Source organism: Ahaetulla prasina, chromosome 16 (genome assembly GCF_028640845.1).
Source record: "Ahaetulla prasina isolate Xishuangbanna chromosome 16, ASM2864084v1, whole genome shotgun sequence".
NCBI classification, from domain to species: Eukaryota; Metazoa; Chordata; class Lepidosauria; order Squamata; family Colubridae; genus Ahaetulla; species Ahaetulla prasina.
The window spans coordinates 11182829-11203295 of record NC_080554.1 but is presented as its reverse complement, the minus strand read 5'-3'; the positions used below and the strand labels follow the sequence as shown (position 1 = coordinate 11203295).

The window sequence follows — 20467 nt, the reverse complement described above, 5'->3', positions numbered from 1 at the left end:
ATTGCTGTACAATTTGAGCAGATCTTTCTGCCGCGTCTGGGCCGTGATTTGTGAAAATGCCACGTTTATCAATTCGATCAATTAATAAATAAACGCCACTCGCCTTCCCTGAAGTACAAACGCTTTACCTGATCCAAATGACCATGGAAGGTGACAAGCGGAAACTGGTCCTTCCCCTCATAGGAGAAGGACCACTGTTGCTGACTAAAAGTTGGGGAGAGAAGGAGAGAGAGAGAAAAAAACAACAACCACCACAGCTAACTTCCTTTTTTGTTTTTGTTTTTCTGGAAAACCAACCAACCCACCCTCAAAACTAGAGTTGTTTCCTTGTTGTGCTTGTGAGCCACTTGAGGGCTAATCTTGTTGATGACTTTGCAGCTTTTATTGGGCGTCTTTTAACAGACCAGTCACGCCAGTAACCCACCCTCCGCCGAATCGGAAAAACAAAACCAATGCTGCAAAGTTCATAAGAGGGTTGACGGTAACTGTGTGAGGCTTTGTGGTATCTCAACAAGGCGAGAACAGCCAACGCAAGGCAGATTTTTTTGTTGTTGTTTTTGTTTGAGGTTTATTCTCTTTTTCGGCTTCCTTATGCCCCGGCGGGCCCACGGTTGACTAAAAGCAGAGGTCTTCCATCTTGGGAACGTTACGACTTGGTACGACTTTACAAGTGGTAAAGTTGCCAAGGTTGGAAACCCCCTGGAGCAGGGGTCTCCAACTTTGGCAACTTTCAGTCTTGTGGACTTCAGCTTTGCTGGCTGAGGAATTCTGGGAGTTGAAGTCCACAAGTCTGAAAGTTGCCAAGGTTGGAGATCCCTGCCCTGGAGTAAAGGTATGTCTGAAAACACAAGAAAATACAAAACTATAAATTGCTCCTCCCGACCACAATTTGCACTGTAGCACAAAGGGGACGCGAGGGCTCATTGGCTAAAATGCTGAGCTTGTCAGTCAAAAGATTGGCAGTTCAGTTGTTCGAGTCCCTAGTGCCACGTAACGGGGTGAGCTCCCGTGACTTGTCCCAGCTTCTGCCAACCTAGCAGTTCGAAAGCACATAAAAAAAATGCAAGTAGAAAAATAGGGACCACCTTTGGTGGGAAGGGAACAGCGTTCTGTGCGCCTTTGGTGTTGAGTCATGCCGGCCACATGACCACGGAGACGTCTTCGGACAGCGCTGGCTCGTCGGCTTTGAAATGGAGAGGAGCAGTGCCCCCTAGAGTTGGGAACGACTAGCACATATGTGCAAGGGGAATCTTTACCTTTTACCCTCTTCCCAGCCAGCAATCTGTGTGTGTGTGTGTGTGTGTTTTCAGTCACACCCATCAATTACTTCCTTTCCCCAAAAGCAAAGCTGGGAAAAAACAGCAGTTGTTTTGGCAAACTTTTTCAGAAGAACCACACAAACGCAGCCTTAAACCCCAGTTGCGTTTGTCTCGAGAGCTTTGTGGAAGCTCTTGGTTCAGCTTTGAAAAAGTTGTCATTCTTACTGCAAGTTCAAAACACAACATTGGCTTGTTGTCTTAAAAAATTACTAAAAAAAAATAAAATTGGGTGCGGTTGGTCACCGTCCAAAGCTGACGGTTGAATTTGCCCGGGTCCCGAATGGATTTGTTGCCCGTTTAGCAACCTTGGTAGGCAAAATTTCTTAAAAGTTGTGGCTGCAGAATCTTATCCAGAAAGCCTTTGATCTGTTGACCAGGGATGAGTCCCAAGAATTTGTTCCCAGACATCTCTGAGCAAATGTCTCCTCCCCCCCAAAAAAAATTATACTTCTACCTCACGAACCGGCAAAGTATTTTGATCTTTGCTGCAGCCAATCCAGGTCTTATCTAAAAAGATTTTCCCGCCTTCCAAAGTTTGTGGGCCCCGCCACAAGGCTTCCAAAGGAAAAAGAGGGTAAATTTCAATGCTTTGTTGCTTCCTTATCCAAATTGTGAAAAGAACATTTAAAATAACAAAAAGTTCCCTGCAGGTTCCTGGTTTTCTGGGTGCCTGGGCTCTGAGGGATTCTGATAGAAATTGCTTTTCTAAAAAAGTAGATGAGTACGTAACCAAACGAAAGCAACCCTCAAGCCGTTTGCAGGGAGCAGAGAAGCCGCTAAAAATCTCTCTCATTTTTTTTCCTCCTCCCCCTCTCTTTTCCTCTTTCTCTCTCTCTCTTCCTTTCTCTCTCTTTCCCTCTGGTTTCCCCCTCTTCTTTCTCTTTCTCTCTCTCTCCTCTCTCTGTCTCTCCCACTCCTTTTTCTCTTTCTCTTTCCCTCCCTCTCTCTTTCCCTCCTTCCTCCTCTTTTTTTCTTTCCCTCCCTCCCTCTCTCTCTTTCTCTTTCTCATTCCTCTTTCTTTCCCCTTCTTTTCCCCTCTCTCTTCTTTCCTTTTCTCTCTCTCTTCCTCCCTTCCTCCTCTCTCTCCTCCCTCCCTCTCTCTTTCCCTCTTTCTTTTCTCCCTTCTTTGTCTTTCCCTCTTTCTCTCCCACTCCTCTTTTTCTGTCTTGCTTTCCCTCCTCCTCTCTTTTCCTCTCTCTATTTCTCTCTTCTTTCCCTCCTCTCTTCTTTCTCTTTCCTTTTCTCTCTCTTTCCTCCTCCTCCTCCCTTTCTCTCCCTTTCCTTTCTTCCTTCCTTTCTTTCTTTCTTTCTTTCTTTCTTCCTCCCTCCCTTTCTCTCCCTCCTTTCTTTCTTTCTTTCTTTCTTTCTTTCTTTCTTTTCTCTCTCTTTCCCTCTTTCTTCCTCTCTCTCTCTCTCTCTCTGCTTCCAAATTTTCTTTTTTGCCTTGAGAAATCACGAGAATGATGCAAAGCAACACACTTTGTATAGTCCGCCCCAAGTTCTTTTTTAACCAATTAATAAGATCCCAGATTGTCTGCAAACACTGGAAAAAAACAAAAACACCACAAAAACCAGTCTATATTTTGCTCCTCGTACACACGCCTAATTACTATACTATTTTAAAGAAAGAAAAAAAAAAGAACCTGGCAGATGTGTTTATGTTTTGTTTTGTTTTGTTTTTTAAAAAAAAATACATGATGCCTTCTTGACAGGACAAAAATTACGGAGTTCAAATGGAAAGCCAGTGGAATTCTGGGCGTCTTATTAAAAAAAAGCAAACTTCTTTTGTCTTGCTGGCATTTGTTCTGTGTTTGGGGCATCAGAATTGTCCGCTTGTTCCAACTCTGCATGTCTCTCTTTGTTTTCTCTTCATATTCCCATTTTCCCAGTAGACAATGTCCCGGTGGTGAAAGACCCTTCGGATTTGCTCAGCAGGCAAAAGTGCCTCGAAGCTTTGGCGTCTCTGCGACACGCCAAATGGTTCCAGGTTGGGCCTTTTGTTCTTACCTATCGTAGCCTTTTCAAAAGTTTCTTTTTAAAATAATAATAATAATAAAAATAAAAATAAAACTGTAGTTGTTTAGGTTGGACACACCCCAGCAGACAAGAACGGGACCTGTCTGGTTTTCTTTTAGGCCAGAGCGAACGGGCTAAAATCGTGTGTGATTGTGCTGCGAATCCTGAGAGATTTATGCAACCGAATTCCTTCCTGGGCGCCTTTGAAAGGTTGGGTGAGTGTTGCTTAGTCCATGTTGGCAAAACTTGCAGTGCGGTCCATGATTTAATCTTTCTGCCACTTCTAATTTTCTCCTCCTCGGCGTTTCAGATATGAGATAAACTGCCCTCAACCCCAGTCAATTTCCTTTGGTAAAAAATGATCCTTGCAGGTTTTAGTACTTTCTGTGGAATTTCGGTTAGGTTTACCTGTCCATAAGACAGAATTTTCAGGGCGTGCACCCAGTTGAACAAACATCTCAAGAACTACCTCGCTCAAGAGTAGTAGCTGTGAGAGGGATCTTGGAAGTCCTAGTGGACAACCATTTAAATAGGAGCCAGTCGTGTGCAGCAGCTGCCAAAAAAGCCAACACAATTCTAGGCTGCATCAACAGAGGGATAGAATCAAGATCACGTGAAGTGTTAATACCACTTTATAAGGCCACACTTGGAATCCTGCATCCAGTTTTGGTCGCCACGATGTAAAAAAGATATGGAGACTCTAGAAAGAGTGCAGAGAAGAGCAACAAAGAGGATTAGGGGGACTAAAACATACGATGAACGATTGCAGGAACTGGGTATGACTAGTTTACTGAAAAGAAGGACTACGGGAGACACGATAGCAGTGTTCCAATATCTCAGGGGCTTCCACAAAGAAGAGGGAGTCAAGCTATTCTCCAAAGCACTTGAAGGCAGGGCAAGAAGCAATGGATGGAAATTAATTAAAGAGAGAAGCAACTTAGAACTAAGGAGAAATTTCCTGACAGTGAGAACAATTCATCATTGGAACAACTTGACTCCAGAAATTGCGAATGCTCCAACACTGGAGGCTTTTAAGAAGATGTTGGATAACCATTGGTCTGAAGTGGTGTAGGGTTTCCTACCTAGGCAGGGGGTTGGACTAGAAGACCTCCAAGGTCCCTTCCAACTCTGTGATTCTAGTCTAACTGTCCTTGACCATCCATGGTCCAGGATCGTCTCCTAAGATAGGTCTGTTGAAAACAAAAGAGCATCAGTGCAACACTTAATTCCTTTTGGTGGTCAAGAAGGACCAAGTTTTCACAATTACCACATAGTAGTTTGTCCTGCAAGAACATTTCTGGCCAGAAAGTGATGGATCCAAAACAGTAGTTCTAGCTTTCCCCCCCTCCCCCAGAAGAGCACCAGTAGAAGAGAAGATGGCCAGCTCAGGGTTGAACAGTGGAGGTCTTGATGCCTTCTGAGCTTGCTTGTTGGCTTGCAGATGTTTCATTAGCCAACTGACTAATTTCATTAATGAGGGACATCCTTGTTTGCACCGACAGAGCAATTTCTTTCCCCCATCCTGGAATATTATTAGATTTCGTTTTACATATTCCACACAAGGGATTTTACTACCCCGGTCCAGATTGACGTGCTGGTTGGTAAGAATGCCGACACAATGTTCTCGGCAGAAATTGTGTTCTGTTATTCTGATGTGAACGTTGAATCTGGACCCCCATCTCCCGCTGCTTCTGCCCGTGGTACACTCAGTGGTGAGCGGATCTCATAACACCAATCAATAGTGAGTGGATCTTATAACATCGGAACAGGAAACGATTCACCTCGGGTGGATTCAAATGTCCAGATGCTTCCGTGACGAGGTATCTGGAATTTCGAACCATAGCTATGATGGATGGAAATGATTTGGTGCCTTTCTGAGCTCCTGCTTGGCCTGGCCTAGTCTGTCCACGCCAGTCTTTCTGTCGTGATATTTTCATACCATTAGCACTGACACCATCCAATTGTCTTCCAGCCCCTGGAGCTGCTGTGCGAGAAAGCCATCGGCACCTGCAACAGGCCATTAGGTGCAGGGGAAGCGCTTCGGCGGGTCTTGGAGTGTTTGGCCTCAGGCATCCTGTTGCCAGGTAAGATCCGCCAAGCTTCTCTCCCAAGTCATGCATGGGTGGACCATTCTAGCATGTCCTATTTGGATGGCCGTCTTCTGCTTTGCTGATCCTGTTGAGTTTGGAACAGGGGTCTCCAACCTTGGCAACTTTAAGGCTTGTGGACTTCAACTCTCAAGGCTGAGGAATTCTGGGAATTGAAGTCCCAAAGCCTTAAAGTTGCCAAGGTTGGAGACCTCTGGTCTAGAAGATATCTCTCCAGTAGGTGGTCTTCTCTTTTCATATATTGTTTTAATTTTCTTTTAATACAAACATTCCATCATTCATTAAACAGTGTGACGTCTGGGTACAAATGTTTTGTGTCATAACAGTTAAAAGCTCATCACCATATTCATTATTTATATGGACTCTTATTTTAATGCTAGTACTTAATACTATCAATCAATCAATCAAGTATCAATCAATCAAAAATCAATCAAAATCAAAATCAATCAAAAAAGATTTTTAAAAAATCAATCAAGAAGAGGGCCGTGAAAATATTTACAGACCCCTCGCATCCTGGACATAAACTGTTTCAACTCCTACCCTCAAAACGACGCTATAGAGCACTGCACACCAGAACAGTTTTTTTCCCGAAGGCCATCACTCTGCTAAACAAATAATTCCATCAACACTGTCAAACTATGTATTGAATCTGCACTACTATTAATCGTCTCATAGTTCCCATCACCAATCTCTTTCCACTTATGACTGTATGACTATAACTTGTTGCTGGCAATCCTTTTGCTTTATATTGATATATTGACCATCAATTGTGTTGTAAATGTTGCACCTTGATGAACGTATCTTTTTTTATGTACACTGAGAGCGTATGCACCAAGACAAATTCCTTGTGTGTCCAATCACACTTGGCCAATAAAAATTCTATTCTATTCTATTCTATACTTAATGTATCTATTATTATAACATTTCTCTTCTTAACTTATTTAACTTTATTATACATTCCTTTCATATTTATTCTCTAACCATTGATAAAGTAAATCCCATATGTTATAACAATCAGATTCTTCCTTTCTTTTAATTGCAAGTGTTAATCTATTCATTTCTGCACGTTGCCAATATTTTCTTAACCATGTTTTCATCTGCAGGAAACTCTTCACCTTTCCAATTCTGTGCAAATACAATTCTAGCTGCAGTTGTTACATGGATAATCAAATGTACATTTTCTTTACTATAATTTCCTGGTAAAATCCCCAACAGGAATATCTCGCTCAGGTTTTAAATCAATATGCTGCTGCGTCATGTTCTCCAACCACATATGAATTCTTTTTTTTTATTGAAAAAGTTTTACAAAATTTCACCCCTCTTCCCCCTCCCCTCCTTCACAAACCCCTCCCCGGACTTCCCGGAACAAAAACAAGATAGTTAAAAATAAAACAAACATATGCTAAAAATTTTCCCCTCCCAACTCAATTATACTCCTACAATTCTCATCAGTTCCTAACTTCCCCCAAAACAATCAGAAATAATACATCCTAATCATTCAAAGGCAGTCTGATAACTCTTAGTCTGATATCTACTTTGAATATAGTCAATCCATTTTTTCCATTCCTTTAAGTATCTTTCTTGTGTATTGTCTTTCAAAAAGGCTGAGATTTTTGCCATCTCAGCCGAATTGTCAACTTTCAATATCCATTCTTCTATTGTAGGTCCTTCTTTTTTCTTCCAATACTGTCCTATCAGTAATCTTGCCGCTGTTATTAGATTTAAAATCAGTTTAGTCTCAATTACTGTACAGTCCGTGATAATTCCCAGCAGAAAAAATTGCGGCAGGAACTTTATCTTCTTTTTCAGAACATTTTGTAAAATCCACCAAATTTTTATCCAAAAGGCCTTAATATCCTTACAAGTCCACCAAATATGAAAATATGTAGCGTCATCACAATTACATCTCCAACATTTTGCGTATGAATTCTTGCCCAGTATTTTTTTGCTTCTATACGTTTAGAATGTGTGGCCTTCTCTAAGTAGGAGAATGAAACGGGTTGTCCGTCTTTCTTAAGAGCAGCAGGCAAAGGTCTTCTTCTAAGATCTGTTATTGTGGAATGATGACACCAACATAAAACACAGTTCAATTTTTCATGGCTGTTCACCTTTCTGAAAACACGACCTTGTTTTTGAGGTTGGCTGGAGGAACCTTGGCTGGTACAAGTCGGTGGTTGGGAGGAGCCATTTTGTTTCATTCCCAGCTGCCTCCATGGCTTTTCTCTTTAGACCAGGGGTAGTCAACCTTTTTATACCTACCGCCCACTTTTGTATCTCTGTTAGTAGTAAAATTTTCTAACCGCCCACTGGTTCCACAGTAATGCGCTGTGTATCGTTGTCTGCGCATGCCTCTCACGCATCGTGGATTGGGGTGGGGGTGGGGGGGTGCGCCGGCTACCAGCTCTGCTTGTCTGTTACAGCTGGGTGGTGTGGGGGGAGATGCGTGAGCTATTCTGGGATGAGGCTCTTCTGTTTGTGATCGCAAACAAAAGCATCATTTAGTTTCACTTACGTAATGTGAACTAAACTTATGCGCGGGCGATACAAATAGTATATTTGCAGAAATTTAAATTGTCATGGGGAATTTTAAGAATAGAATAGAATAGAATAGAATAGAATTTTTATTGGCCAAGTGTGATTGGACACACAAGGAATTTGTCTTGGTACATATGCTCTCAGTGTACATAAAAGAAAAGATACGTTCATTCAAGGTACAACATTTACAACACAATTAATGGTCAATATATCAATATAAATCATAAGGATTGCCAGCAACAAGTTATAGTCATACAGTCATAAGTGGAAGGAGATTGGTGATGGGAACTTTGAGAAGATTAATAGTAGTGCAGATTTAGTGAATAGTTTGACAGTGTTGAGGGAATTAATTGTTTAGCAGAGTGATGGCTTTCGGGAAAAAACTGTTCTTGTGTCTAGTTCTGGTGTGCAGTGCTCTATAGCGTCGTTTTGAGGGTAGGAGTTGGAACAGTTTATGTCCTGGATGCGAGGGATCTGTAAATATTTTCATGGCCCTCTTCTTGATTTGTGCAGTATACAGGTCCTCAATGGAAGGCAGGTTGGTAGCAATTATTTTTTGTGCAATTCTAATTATCCTCTGAAGTCTGTGTTTTCCTTGTTGGGTTGCAGAACCGAACCAGACAGTTATAGAGGTGCAAAATGATTTAAAATCCATAAGAAAACCTAATGGAAATGTTTTAAATAATGCTATGAACTTTTTAAAAAAGTCAATTAAATTAAAAAAAAAAGGAAAGTGCTTCAGTATCAGACAAAACCCCTACCGTCCACTATGAAAGCTGGAACGTGCCCACTAGTGGGCGGTAGGGACCAGGTTTTTTTTTTTTAATTTGCATTTATATCCCGCCCTTCTCCGAAGACTCAGGGCGGCTTACACTATGTCAAGCAATAGTCTTCATCCATTTGTGTATTATATACAAAGTCAACTTTATTGCCCCCAACAATCTGGCTCCTCATTTTACCTACCTTATAAAGGATGGAAGGCTGAGTCAACCTTGGGCCTGGTGGGGCTTGAACCTGCAGTAATTGCAGGCAGCTGCTGTTAATAACAGACTGTCTTACCAGTCTGAGCCACAGAGGCCCACAGAGGTTGACTACCACTGCTTTAGACTTTCCTTTAAAATCCATATGCAAAACTGATACAAGCACCTGATAACATTGTGTAAATGCCCATCTCTAAACTAGCCATGTTCCCCCCAGGTAGCTCTTTTTTTGTTGTTGTTGTTGTTGTTCTGTGGCATTAGATTTATGGTTTTGGGGATCCGTTGGAGAGGGTTGAGGGTTGAACTCCTCTCTTGTGCCTAGGTGGGCCCGGCGTGCATGACCCCTGCGAACGAGAGCCAACGGATGCCTTGTCTAGCGTGACTGTTCCACAAAGGGAAGCCATAACCCATAGTGCCCAGGTAAAAACATGCCGGCCACCTCGGTTGATCTCCTTTCCCTCCAGCAATAGAGAACGAGGGTCCTCGTGGATTGAAGGCACCCTACGCTTGCTGCTTGGGGTGATGGGTTGAAAACAGGGGTGGGCTGCTGGCGGTTCGCATGGGTTTGGGTGATCCTCTAGCTCAGGGGTCTCCAACCTTGGTCCCTTTAAGACTTGTGGACTTCAACTTCCAGAGTTGCTGGCTGAGGGACTCTGGGAGTTGAAGTCCACAAGTCTTAAAGGGACCAAAGTTGGAGACCCCTGCTCTAGCTAGGATTCTGCCCAGAAATCTCACCCCTGGCTGGACTTCCCCACCCCATCCCACCCACCCCCTCCCAGGAGTCTCTATGTGGCCCGTTTTGGATGCCAGGTAAGTACAGGGCTTGCGTAGAGGTGGGGAGGGCAAAAACCAGGCCTCCCTGAAGTTCCAGAAGGCCAGAAACTGACAGTTTTGGGCCTCTGGAGGCCAGGGGAGGCTGTTTTCGCCCTCCTGGAGGCTCCAGGAAAGCCTCTGGAGCCTTGGGAGGGCGAAAAACGGGCCTACTGGAAGTGTAGAAACGGATCAGTTTCTGGCCTCCAGAGGGCCTTCAGAGCCCAGGGGAGGCCCTTTTTGCCCTCCTGGAGTCTCCAGGAAAGCTCCTGGGGCCTGGGGAGGGCGAAAAACACCGCTCACCCCCCAGCCGTGGTGCAGGAGGCCGACTAGGCCACGCCCACCCAGCAACCAGGCAGAGCACCCGTTGCTGAGATTTTTGAAGCCCACCCCTGGTTGAAAGCTGCCCAATCTGTGGAGCAAGAGTTGTCTTTGGTCTCGGAGTGGGGCTGACTGGCCAAATAATGTCCTTTCCTCTTGTAAGTTTGACCCATTTTCATGGTAATCCACAGCATGCCCTGAGACTGTCGGCTTTTGGCCAAATCTACAAGGTGCTGGAGATGGATCCTCTCCCTTCCAATAAGTCGTTCCAGAAATATTCATGGTCGGGGGTCGACAAAGAAGGTAGGTGCACCCGAAGGCAGGAGAAGAAGCAACGGGTGGAAACTAATCAAGGAGAGGACAGTCCAAAATTGTGGAAACCTTTTTGGGAAAAGTGTATTTTCTAAAACTAGCTAATAACACCACTTTTTTGGGGAGAGTAGTACCCTAAAATTATATATCAATGGAAAGAGAATTTGATCAAGAATGTCATGCAATAACTTTTATGAAGGATTTGCTATTAGAATAGCCGTTACAGTATAAAGAAGAAAAGTGAAACACGTAGAAAAAAAACGAGATCTACAAAAATTATCCCCATGTCAGTGAATACTTAGTTGGGTAACCTTTAGCATGAATTACGGCCTTACAACGTCTTCGCATGGAGTGAACCGAGTCTTTTAGTTCTGCAGCCGTTATCATGTGAAACCAAGATTGATTGAATGATGGCTTCTATTAAATGGGTTTTATTGCTGGGTCGCTTCTGACTTAACAAGTTTCTTTAGTTGGAAAATCCATAGATTTTCACTTGGCTGAAGGTCTGGGCTATTCCCAGGCCATTCCAGCAGTGGAATAGGATTGTCTTGAAACACCAAAAAAAAAAAAAATCGTTATTAGCCATCAAACCTCAGATTTTTAAGAAGGGACTGGATAGCCACTTACCTGAAAGGGAATAGTGTGTCCTGCCTGAGTAGGGGGTTGGACTAGAAGACCTCTAAGGACCTTCTGTTATTCTGTTCATTCTCCCTTTCCTTGACAGCTGATCTTCCAGTGATACAATCACGGTCTTAATTAATTGCAACTAATTGACTTGCGTACTGGAAAATTATAATCTCCGTGACGTTTTTAAATCCCTCCTGTTTTTGTAGGTTTTCACAGGTATATGTATGCAGGTTTTGGTATGTTCGGGTCTTTTCCCGTGTAAGATTGGAAGTATTTAGGCAACGTTGCGATGAGATCTCACTCATCATCTTCAGGCTGGAGTTTTTTGGCTTTGTTCTTATGTGAGCAAAGTGTGGATTTTAACTTTTTTTTAAAAAAAATTTAAAAAATTTTTTATAGAAAAACAGCAGTTAAAATCCACACTTTGCTCACATAAGAACAAAGCCAAAAAACTCCAGCCTGAAGATGATGAGTGAGATCTCATCGAAATGTTGCCTAAATACTTTCAATCTTACACGGGAAAAGACCCGAACATACCACATACATACATACATACATACATACATGTATGTATGTATGTATGTATGTATGTATGGTTTTTTTTCCAGGAGTGAAATGCTACCGTTTCGCTCTGGTTCGGGCGAACCTGTAGTGATCGTGATCAGCTGTGCAGCGGGGTTTAGCTCGGCTAGAAAGCAGGAAGTCCTGCTTTCCAGCAAAGCTAAATCACGCACCACAGCTGATTCCCCCCCTCCGCCGTTCGACTTACCTTCCCAAGCCTCCTTTTGGCGCATAATGCGCATGTGAGCGCCCGTAGGACGCGCCAAAAGGAGGCTTGGGAAGATAAGTAGAATGGTGGGGGTGGGGGGATCAGCTGTGCAGCGGGGTTTAGCTTTGCTAGAAAGCAGGAAATTCTGCTTTCTAGTGAAGCTAATTTCGTGCGCCACAGCTGATTTGTCCCTCCCCTCTCGCTTCTCCTTTCCTTCCCGAGCCTCCTTTTGGCGTGTACTGTGTACGTGTGTGCGTACGCAGCATGCGTTTGGCGTACAAGTGCGTACGCACAACCAGCAAACCGGTTCAGATTTCACCACTGGGTTTTTCTCAGTGTTTTTACGTGGCTCAGCTGCATCGTATCCATCAGCGATGCTCGTCTTTTCCTTTTACGCAATTGGAAAAAAAAAGGTGTTTTTCTTTTTCTTTCCAGGCGCAGGTTCCTCTGCCCTGAAGAGGCCTTTCGAAGACGGGTTGGGGGACGAGAAAGACCCCAGTAAGAAAATGAAGAGGAATTTGAGGAAAAGTAAGGGATGGTTTTCTTCTTCTCCTTCGCTTTCATTATCGCCGCTTTTTTGTTTGTTTGTTTTGATTTGAAAGCTGCCTTTCGTTCATTTCTGCTCCACTTGTCAGCTAACTCTTGCAGCGAGGAATTTATGGTCCTCATTTATTGACTGCCTCGTTTGCAGTTAACGACGGCGATGAAAATGTGCCCATGCATTTACGAGCAGTTTACAACACAAAGGAAAGTGGAAGTAAGACGGTGAACCCCGTCATGGTTTCACTGCGCAATCGCTTCGCTTAATGACCGAGTTCCTGGCCCCAATTGTGGTCACTAAACGAGCCCTTTAAATAGTTGCAGTGCTTAGCAGCAGATGCTAATTCTGCGTCTTGAATCGGCCTCAGTCGGCTCTGATTTCACAAGTTTGGCCTCTCTCTAGTAAACAAATGAAACTGGAACATCCCTATTTTGTCTGTTTAAAAATTACTGGATTCTTTTTTTCCCAAACATCAGCATAGTCATTTTGGATTGGGATAAAATCTTTGCTTTTTTTTTCTTTTTTTTTTCCAAGCACTGGATGTTAGCTTTCAAACAAATTTCAAACATTGCCTAAGAGGTTGTTTCAGAGAATTAAAATATAACAAATAAATTAGATGAATGAATGAATGAATGAATGAATGAATGAATGAATGAGAAAGAGAGGGAAGGAAGGAAAGAGAGAGAAATGAAAGAAAGAATAGAATGGAATAGAATAGAATGGAATAGAATAGAACAGGAATGGAATGGAATGGAATGGAATAGAATAGAACAGGAATGGAATGGAATGGAATGGAATGGAATGGAATGGAATGGAATGGAATGGAATGGAATAGAATAGAATAGAATAGAATAGAATAGAATAGAATAGAATAGAATAGAATAGAACAGGAATGGAATGGAATGGAATGGAATGGAATGGAATGGAATGGAATGGAATGGAATAGAATAGAACAGGAATGGAATGGAATGGAATGGAATGGAATAGAATACAATAGAATACAATAGAATAGAATACAATAGAATAGAATAGAATAGAATAGAATAGAATAGAACAGGAATGGAATGGAATAGAATAGAATGGAAAGAATAGAATAGAATAGAACAGGAATGGAATAGAATAGAATAGAATAGAATAGAATAGAATAGAATAGAATAGAATAGAATAGAATAGAATAGAATAGAGCAGGAATGGAATGGAATGGAATAGAATAGAACAGGAATGGAATGGAATGGAATAGAATAGAATAGAACAGGAATGGAATGGAATAGAATAGAATAGAACAGAACAGAACAGAAAACAGAACAGAACAGAACATGGGATAGGATAGAATGGAATGGAATGGAACGGAACAGAACAGAACAGAACAGAACAGAATAGAATAGAATAGAATAGAATAGAATAGAATAGAATAGAATTCTTTATTGACCAAGTGTGATTGGACACACAGGGAATTCGTCTTTGGTGCATATGCTCTCAGTGTACATAAAAAGACAAGATACATTCGTCAAGAATCATAAGGTACAACACTTAGTGACAGAATAGAACAGAACAGAACAGAATAGAATAGAATTCTTTCTTGGCCAAGTGTGATTGGATACACAAGGAATTTTCCTTTGATGTATATGCTCTCGGTGTACATAAGGAGAATAAAATACAAAAACTAAAAATTAAAAGAGAAAGGAGGAGGAGGAAAGAAAGGAAAGGAAAGGAAAGGAAGAAGGAAGGGAAGGAGAAAGGAAAGATAAAAGGAAAGCTAAAAGGAAAGGAAAAAGAAAAAGGAACAGAAAGGAAGGAAGGAAAGGAAAAGAAAGGAAAGTTGGTTCTGAAAAACATCAGCCTATTTAGTTCTTCGATTCAGACAATAAATATAAAGTTGATTTTAGTCTTTTCCTTTTTCTGGAATTCCCAATTTTCCTGACCAAAATCCTTCAGCTCTAGGATCGCCCGGTGGCCTCCTGACTCTGCTTAGTTTCTCAGAGACAATGGAGTGGATCTTCAAGACTCTCAAAGAGCTTACAGGAGTGAAGAAAAGCAGATTATTTTTCCCTACAGAAGCCATGGCCTTGGGATGCCCTATCCCAGCTTCTCTCCTACTTAGTGTCAGTTTTGGAAGGCAATTTTCTTTTTGCTTCTTAACTGCCACATATTTTAGCTGGGAAAGTTGGGAGGGGGTTGTTGTTGGAGCGGTAGAAAGTTAGTCATAACAACATTCCGTATTCAAGGACGTCCAGCGTCTGATGTAGACTGCCTGAAGACTGTATCCAACTGAGTGTAAAGAGTTGATTGGACAGTGTGATGAACTTGTGAGTGTGGGGCAGGGCTTGAACTCTCAACTGGGTGTGGAAAACCTGGAAGCTTTCAGTTTCGGGTTTTCCCAGCTGTGCCAACATGACATCTCTAATAAATTGGAACTTTGAGGAACCTCAAGCCTCAGAGCTTTATTTCGTTGGGGGTGTTCCTTGGAACCCTGACATTTATTTTGTCTCCTTCTTGGCTTCCTCCTCCACAGTCCTTGATAGCAAAGCAATAGACCTCATGAATGCCTTGATGCGCCTGAATCAGATCCGGCCCGGCTTGCAATACAAGCTGCTCTCTCAATCGGGGCCCGTCCATGCTCCGGTCTTCACCATGTCGGTCGACGTGGACGGGACGACCTACGAAGCCTCAGGACCTTCCAAGAAGACGGCCAAACTTCACGTGGCGGTGAAGGTGAGGCCAGCAGCTCTCGGCTAGGTCTTGGCCGTCTGGTTTGTGAGGGTTGGAAGGTCGGGTTCTGGGTTGACTTCCTGGCTCCGGCCCCCTGGGCCGAATGAAAAACGTCTCCCGGTCGTGCGAATCTGTACAGGTGTTGCAAGCGATGGGCTACCCCACCGGCTTCGACGCAGACATGGACTGTACGAGCTCCGATGAGAAGTCGGACACGGAAGGCAAAAACGAGACTCTCTCTTCAACCACGAGCAATAATAATGGAAATTCCACAGTTGATACCTCTGCAACCTTAGAGGTGCGTCTTCTTTCTCCTTCCTCTCTCTCTCTCTCCTTCCTCTCATTCTCCTTTCTTCCTTCTTTCCTTCCTTTCTTCCTCTCATTCTCACCTTCCTTCTTTCCTTCCTTTCTTCTTTTCTCTCATTCTCATCTCCTTCCTTCCTCCTCTCCTTCCTTCCTTCCTCCTTCCTCTCATTCTCACCTTCCTTCTTTCCTTCCTTCTTTCCTCTCATTCTCATCTCCTTCTTTCCTCCTTTCATTCTCCCTTCCTTCCATTCTCTCCTTCCTTCCTTCCTCTCATTCTCACCGTCCTTCTTTCCTTCCTTCCTTCCTCTCATTCTCATCTCCTTCCTTCCTTCTTTCCTCCTCTCATTCTCTCCTTCCTTCCTTCCTCTCATTCTCATCCTCCTTCTTTCCTTCCTTCTTTCCTCACCATTCTCATCTCCTTCCTTCCTCTCATTCTCATCTTCCTTCCTTCCTTCCTTCCTTCCTTCCTTCCTTCCTTCCTTCCTTCCTTCCTTCCTTCCTTCCTCTCATTCTCATCTCCTTCCTTCCTTCTTTCCTTCTTTCCTCCTCTCATTCTCTCCTTCCTTCCTTCCATTCTCTCCTTCCTTCCTTCCTCTCATTCTCACCCTCCTTCTTTTCTTCCTTCTTTCCTCCCCATTCTCATCTCCTTCCTTCCTTCCTTCCTTCCCTTCCCTTCCTCTCATCTTCCTTCCTCCCTCCCTCTTTGCATTTCTTGTTTATTCTCTTACGAGGTCGAAAAGTTTTTCTTTTTCTTTAGGCATCAAGAATCGAAACTCAAAAAACCGATGTGTTTTGTTTTGTTTTCCCCACGTTGCAAAGGCCTTCACGCCAGGCTGTTCGTTAACGGCAGGCAGAGCGTTCTTTATTGCTCCCACCCTTTCTCTGCCATTCTCTTTTTCTTCTCCCTTTTGCCCTTTTCAAAAAGACGAAGAAGAAGAAGAAATAAGCTGAAGGCAGGGCTAGGTAGGACCAAAACGATTCCATCCACTCTAAGAGATCGCGTACGGCAGTTTTGGGTCACTGTCCCTGAGATACCCGGCCGGTTACGTGATCTTCCCCTTGCTCGGCATCAGAGCAGGCGCCTTGGAGTAACTGGAAACTTTGGCCTTGAGTATTTCTGGCCCAGGAGGGCAGAAGGAGGGGTGGGAGGGAAGATGCCAAATTATGCAGGCCCGTGGACAGCAGCCGTGAAGGAGCAGCAGACGGACTGTCACACAGTTGCCCCAACAGGAAGGAAGCCCCCTGTGCGGGTTGCCGTTTCCTGAAAATCCGTGGGAGGGGAGGGGGAAATCGGGTGTGAAAACAACGCGGGAGTGGAAGATTCGTAGGGATGAGACACCCCCCCCCCCCCCGGTGGGTCCAAGAACCGTCTGACTCCCCTGCTTGGAATGAATTGCGCCAGAGCGGTTTCTGCTGATAGACGGAGCTGGAGCTCCTGCTCCTTCCTTCCTTTCTCTTCTCCACCTGTCTATCCGTCCATCTCTTGATCGTCTCTGTTTGCCTGTCTTCCTTCATTCTGTCTATGCATCTTCCCTTTCTGTTTATCTATCCAGATTTCTCTCTCCCCCCTCTCTCTTTCTCTCTCTCTCTCTCTCTCCTTCTCTGTCTCTTTCCTCTATCCATATTCCATTCCATTCCTTCATTCCATCCATCCATCCATCCATCCATCCATCCATCCATCCATCCATCCATTACCGTATCTCTCCTCCTCTCTCTCTCCCCATCTCTCTCTCTCTTTCACTCTCTCTCTCTCCTTCTCTGTCTCTTTCCTCTATCCATATTCCATTCCATTCCTTCCTTCCATCCATCCATCCATCTATTCATCCATCCATCCATTACCGTATCTCTCCCTCCCTCTCTCTCTCCCCCATCTCTCTCTCTCTCTCTCTCTCTCTCTCTATACCTACCTACATCTCTACATACCTACCCTTTCATCCATCCATCCATCCATCTGTCTATCTACCAACATACCTACCTACCTGTCATCTATCTGTCTGTCTGTCCATCCATCCATCTACTTACCTACCTACCTACCTACCCTTTCATCCATCCAATCATCCATCCATCTATCTACCAACATACCTACCTATCTATCCTTTCATCCATCTCTCTCTGTCTATATCTATCTATCTATCCTATCTATCCTATCTATCCTATCTATCTATCTATCTATCTATCTATCTATCCTATCTATCTATCTATCTAATCTATCTTATCTATCTATCTACCTACCTACCTATCTATCTATCTATCTATCCTTTCATCCATCTACCTACCTAACCTTTCATCCATCCATCCATCCATCCATCTAACTATCTACCTATCTTATCTATCTTATCTACCTACCTACCTACCTACCTACCTACCTACCTACCTACCTACCTACCTACCTACCTACCTACCTATCTATCTATCTATCTATCTATCTATCTATCATCTATCTATCTATCTATCTATCTATCTATCTATCTATCTATCCTTTCATCCATCTACCTACCTACCCTTTCATCCATTCATCTATCTATCTATCTATCTATCTATCTATCTATCTATCTATCTATCTATCTATCTATCTATCTATCTATCTATCTATCTATCTATCTATCTATCTATCTATCTATCTATCTATCTATCTATCTACCAACATACATACATACCTATCCTTTCATCCATCTCTCTCTCTCTCTGTCTATCTATCTATCTTTTCATCCATCTACCTACCTACCTTTTCATCCATCCGTCCATCCATCCATCTATCTATTTATCTACCAACATACCTACCTACCTATCTATCACCCTCCCTTCTGATTCGCACCAATTGGCGGGAGAAGAGAGCAGTCCTTCTCCCCAAACGTTGCACAGGATGAAACCGAGGGCCCTGGTGGCCCCTGGCCCTCCCCTCAAGCCCTCCCTGCTTCTCCTAGGTCCGAACTCAGGGTCCCATCCTCACAGCCAGTGGCAAGAATCCAGTGATGGAGCTCAACGAGAAGCGGCGAGGCCTGAAATACGAGCTTATCTCCGAGACGGGGGGAAGCCATGACAAGCGGTTTGTGATGGAGGTGAGGAGGGTCTCCACCCCTCCATGGCTTGGGACTTCCTCTGGGGGGGGTGGGGAATGATGCCCAGCCAGGGTGCCCATTGCCAATCTCGCTTCCAGGTAGAAGTCGACGGGCAGAGGTTCCGAGGAGCTGGCCCCAACAAAAAAGTAGCCAAGGCCAGTGCTGCCTTGGCGGCTCTCGAGAAACTCTTTTCGGGCCCCAACGCGGCTGCCAATAAGAAGAAAAAGATTCTCCCACAGGTGAGAGGGAAAGGGGCTGCATCTTGGGTGGCCCAGATGGACCCAAGTCCCTGTGCAAGCTTCTGAAGTCAGCAGAAACCGAGAAGAATTGGGATCTTGGGCAGGGGGGAAAGAAGGGAAGTTGAGTGGCGCGATGACCTAGAGGTGGAGCTCTTGCCTCACATTCAGGAGGCCGTGAGTTTGATCCTAGGTAGAGGCAGCTATTTCTCTCCCTGGGGCATGGAGACTATATCTGCTGAATAGAACTCCGTATTGGCGACCTGGAAGGGCATCCGGCCAGTAAAACACTCAGCTCCATTCAGTTGCCCAGACTTCACCCCGCAAGGGATTAAAAGGGGGTGATGAAGAAGGGAGGGAAGTAGTTTCAGCTGGGGGAAGATTGAGGAAGGGGTTTGAGCAGAGCCAGAGAGGACAAACTGTGGCCCTTCATGACGAGAAAGCCATCTGCAGATGTCACGCAGAAGGAACCTAGATTATGGTCCTTAACTTCACTTATCCTTGGCCACCAAATCGGACCAAGCCGATCTCCTCTGCTCTTGAAGAATCTCATTCTTTCTGATCTGCAGCCCGATCGGTCCCTCCTTCAATCGGTCCTGACCCCTCCCCCAGGACCAGAATCCCCCTCTGAAGATTTACAAAACGAAAGGGAGGGAGTCAACAGCAGCTGTGATCCTTTTTTTTGGGTGGGGGGGTTCATCCTTCTCCGCCTCTCTCCACAGACCAAAGGAGGGATCGTAAACACAGCCATGTCTGCGGCGGCGCGAGGAAGAGGACGAGGGTCTCCCATGCGGGGGGCGTTTGTCGGGGCAGCAGCGGCTACCAGTTACCTGGCACCAGGTAGAACCAACCCGGGTGGTTCTGAGGTTGTCAGAGGGGAATGACAAGCGCTACCGTGAGACTGATTTTCCAGGGACGAGTCATGATGGCTGGTCCATATCTCCTGCTTAGATCTTTTAGAGCAGGGGTCTCCAACCTTGGCAACTTTAAGACTTGTGGACTTCAACTCCCAGAATTCCACAGCCAGCAAAGCTAACATTTAAAGGGACCAAGGTTGGAGACCCCTGTCTTAAATAGAAAACTAGATAGATTTTTTTTACTCCAAAAGCATTTTATTAAAATAGGGGCCTCTGGTGGCTCAACAGGCTAATGCAGTCTGTTATTAACAGCAGCTGCTTGCAATTACTGCAGGTTCAAGTCCCACCAGGCCCAAGGTTGACTCAGCCTTCCATCCTTTATAAGGTAGGTAAAATGAGGACCCAGATTGTTGGGGGCAATAAGTTGACTTTGTATATATAATATACAAGTGGATGAAGACTATTGCTTGACATAGTGTAAGCCGCCCTGAGTCTTCGGAGAAGGGTGGGATATAAATGCAAAAAATAAATAAATAAATAAATAAATTTGATAAAAATTTTAAAAAAAATCCAATTTAAATTTAAAAAAATCCTTGATTTTTATCCATCCTGGGTACATCTGGATTCTTGCCTGCATGTCACCGTAATCGCAAAGAGCAGATTCTGCAAGAGCCCCTTGAATTCTGTTTTGAGTCCCCAAATCTTAAAAGCTGCCAAGTTTGGAGATTCCCGCTGTTTAGCGACTTCATCTGACTGAGTCCTACTACTGGTAGTCCTTGGACTTTTTTTGACGACAGTTACTTCAGTCGCTAAACAATGTGGTCATTCATGATTTTTCAACCATTTTTTTACAGTGTTCATTCAATGAATCACACATTCATTAAGTGAATCAGGATGCTGCTCGCGTCCTAAAATATGTCCGGCGGGCATCTCTGCCATGCCCGTTTTGTCCTCTGTGCCCA

At 43.9% G+C, this 20467-nt stretch overlaps 1 protein-coding gene across 8 annotated transcripts in view; it reads left to right on the top strand.

Moving 5' to 3' along the window:
• Window positions 1-20467, top strand: part of STRBP (spermatid perinuclear RNA binding protein) — a 79240-nt gene that overhangs the window by 48876 nt on the left and 9897 nt on the right. For 5 of the 8 annotated variants that reach the window (XM_058159262.1, XM_058159261.1, XM_058159264.1 and 2 more), the window contains exons 6-16: window positions 3209-3306; window positions 3455-3550; window positions 5308-5419; window positions 9281-9378; window positions 10281-10392; window positions 12233-12325; window positions 14851-15050; window positions 15187-15345; window positions 18278-18412; window positions 18511-18651; window positions 19371-19488. In XM_058159262.1, the coding sequence (XP_058015245.1) occupies window positions 3209-3306; window positions 3455-3550; window positions 5308-5419; window positions 9281-9378; window positions 10281-10392; window positions 12233-12325; window positions 14851-15050; window positions 15187-15345; window positions 18278-18412; window positions 18511-18651; window positions 19371-19488 (1362 nt within the window). Of the gene's footprint in view, window positions 1-3208; window positions 3307-3454; window positions 3551-5307; window positions 5420-9280; window positions 9379-10280; window positions 10393-12232; window positions 12326-14850; window positions 15051-15186; window positions 15346-18277; window positions 18413-18510; window positions 18652-19370; window positions 19489-20467 lie in introns of those variants that run through there. The other 3 variants (XM_058159265.1, XM_058159267.1, XR_009152294.1) reach the window with 2 other exon arrangements.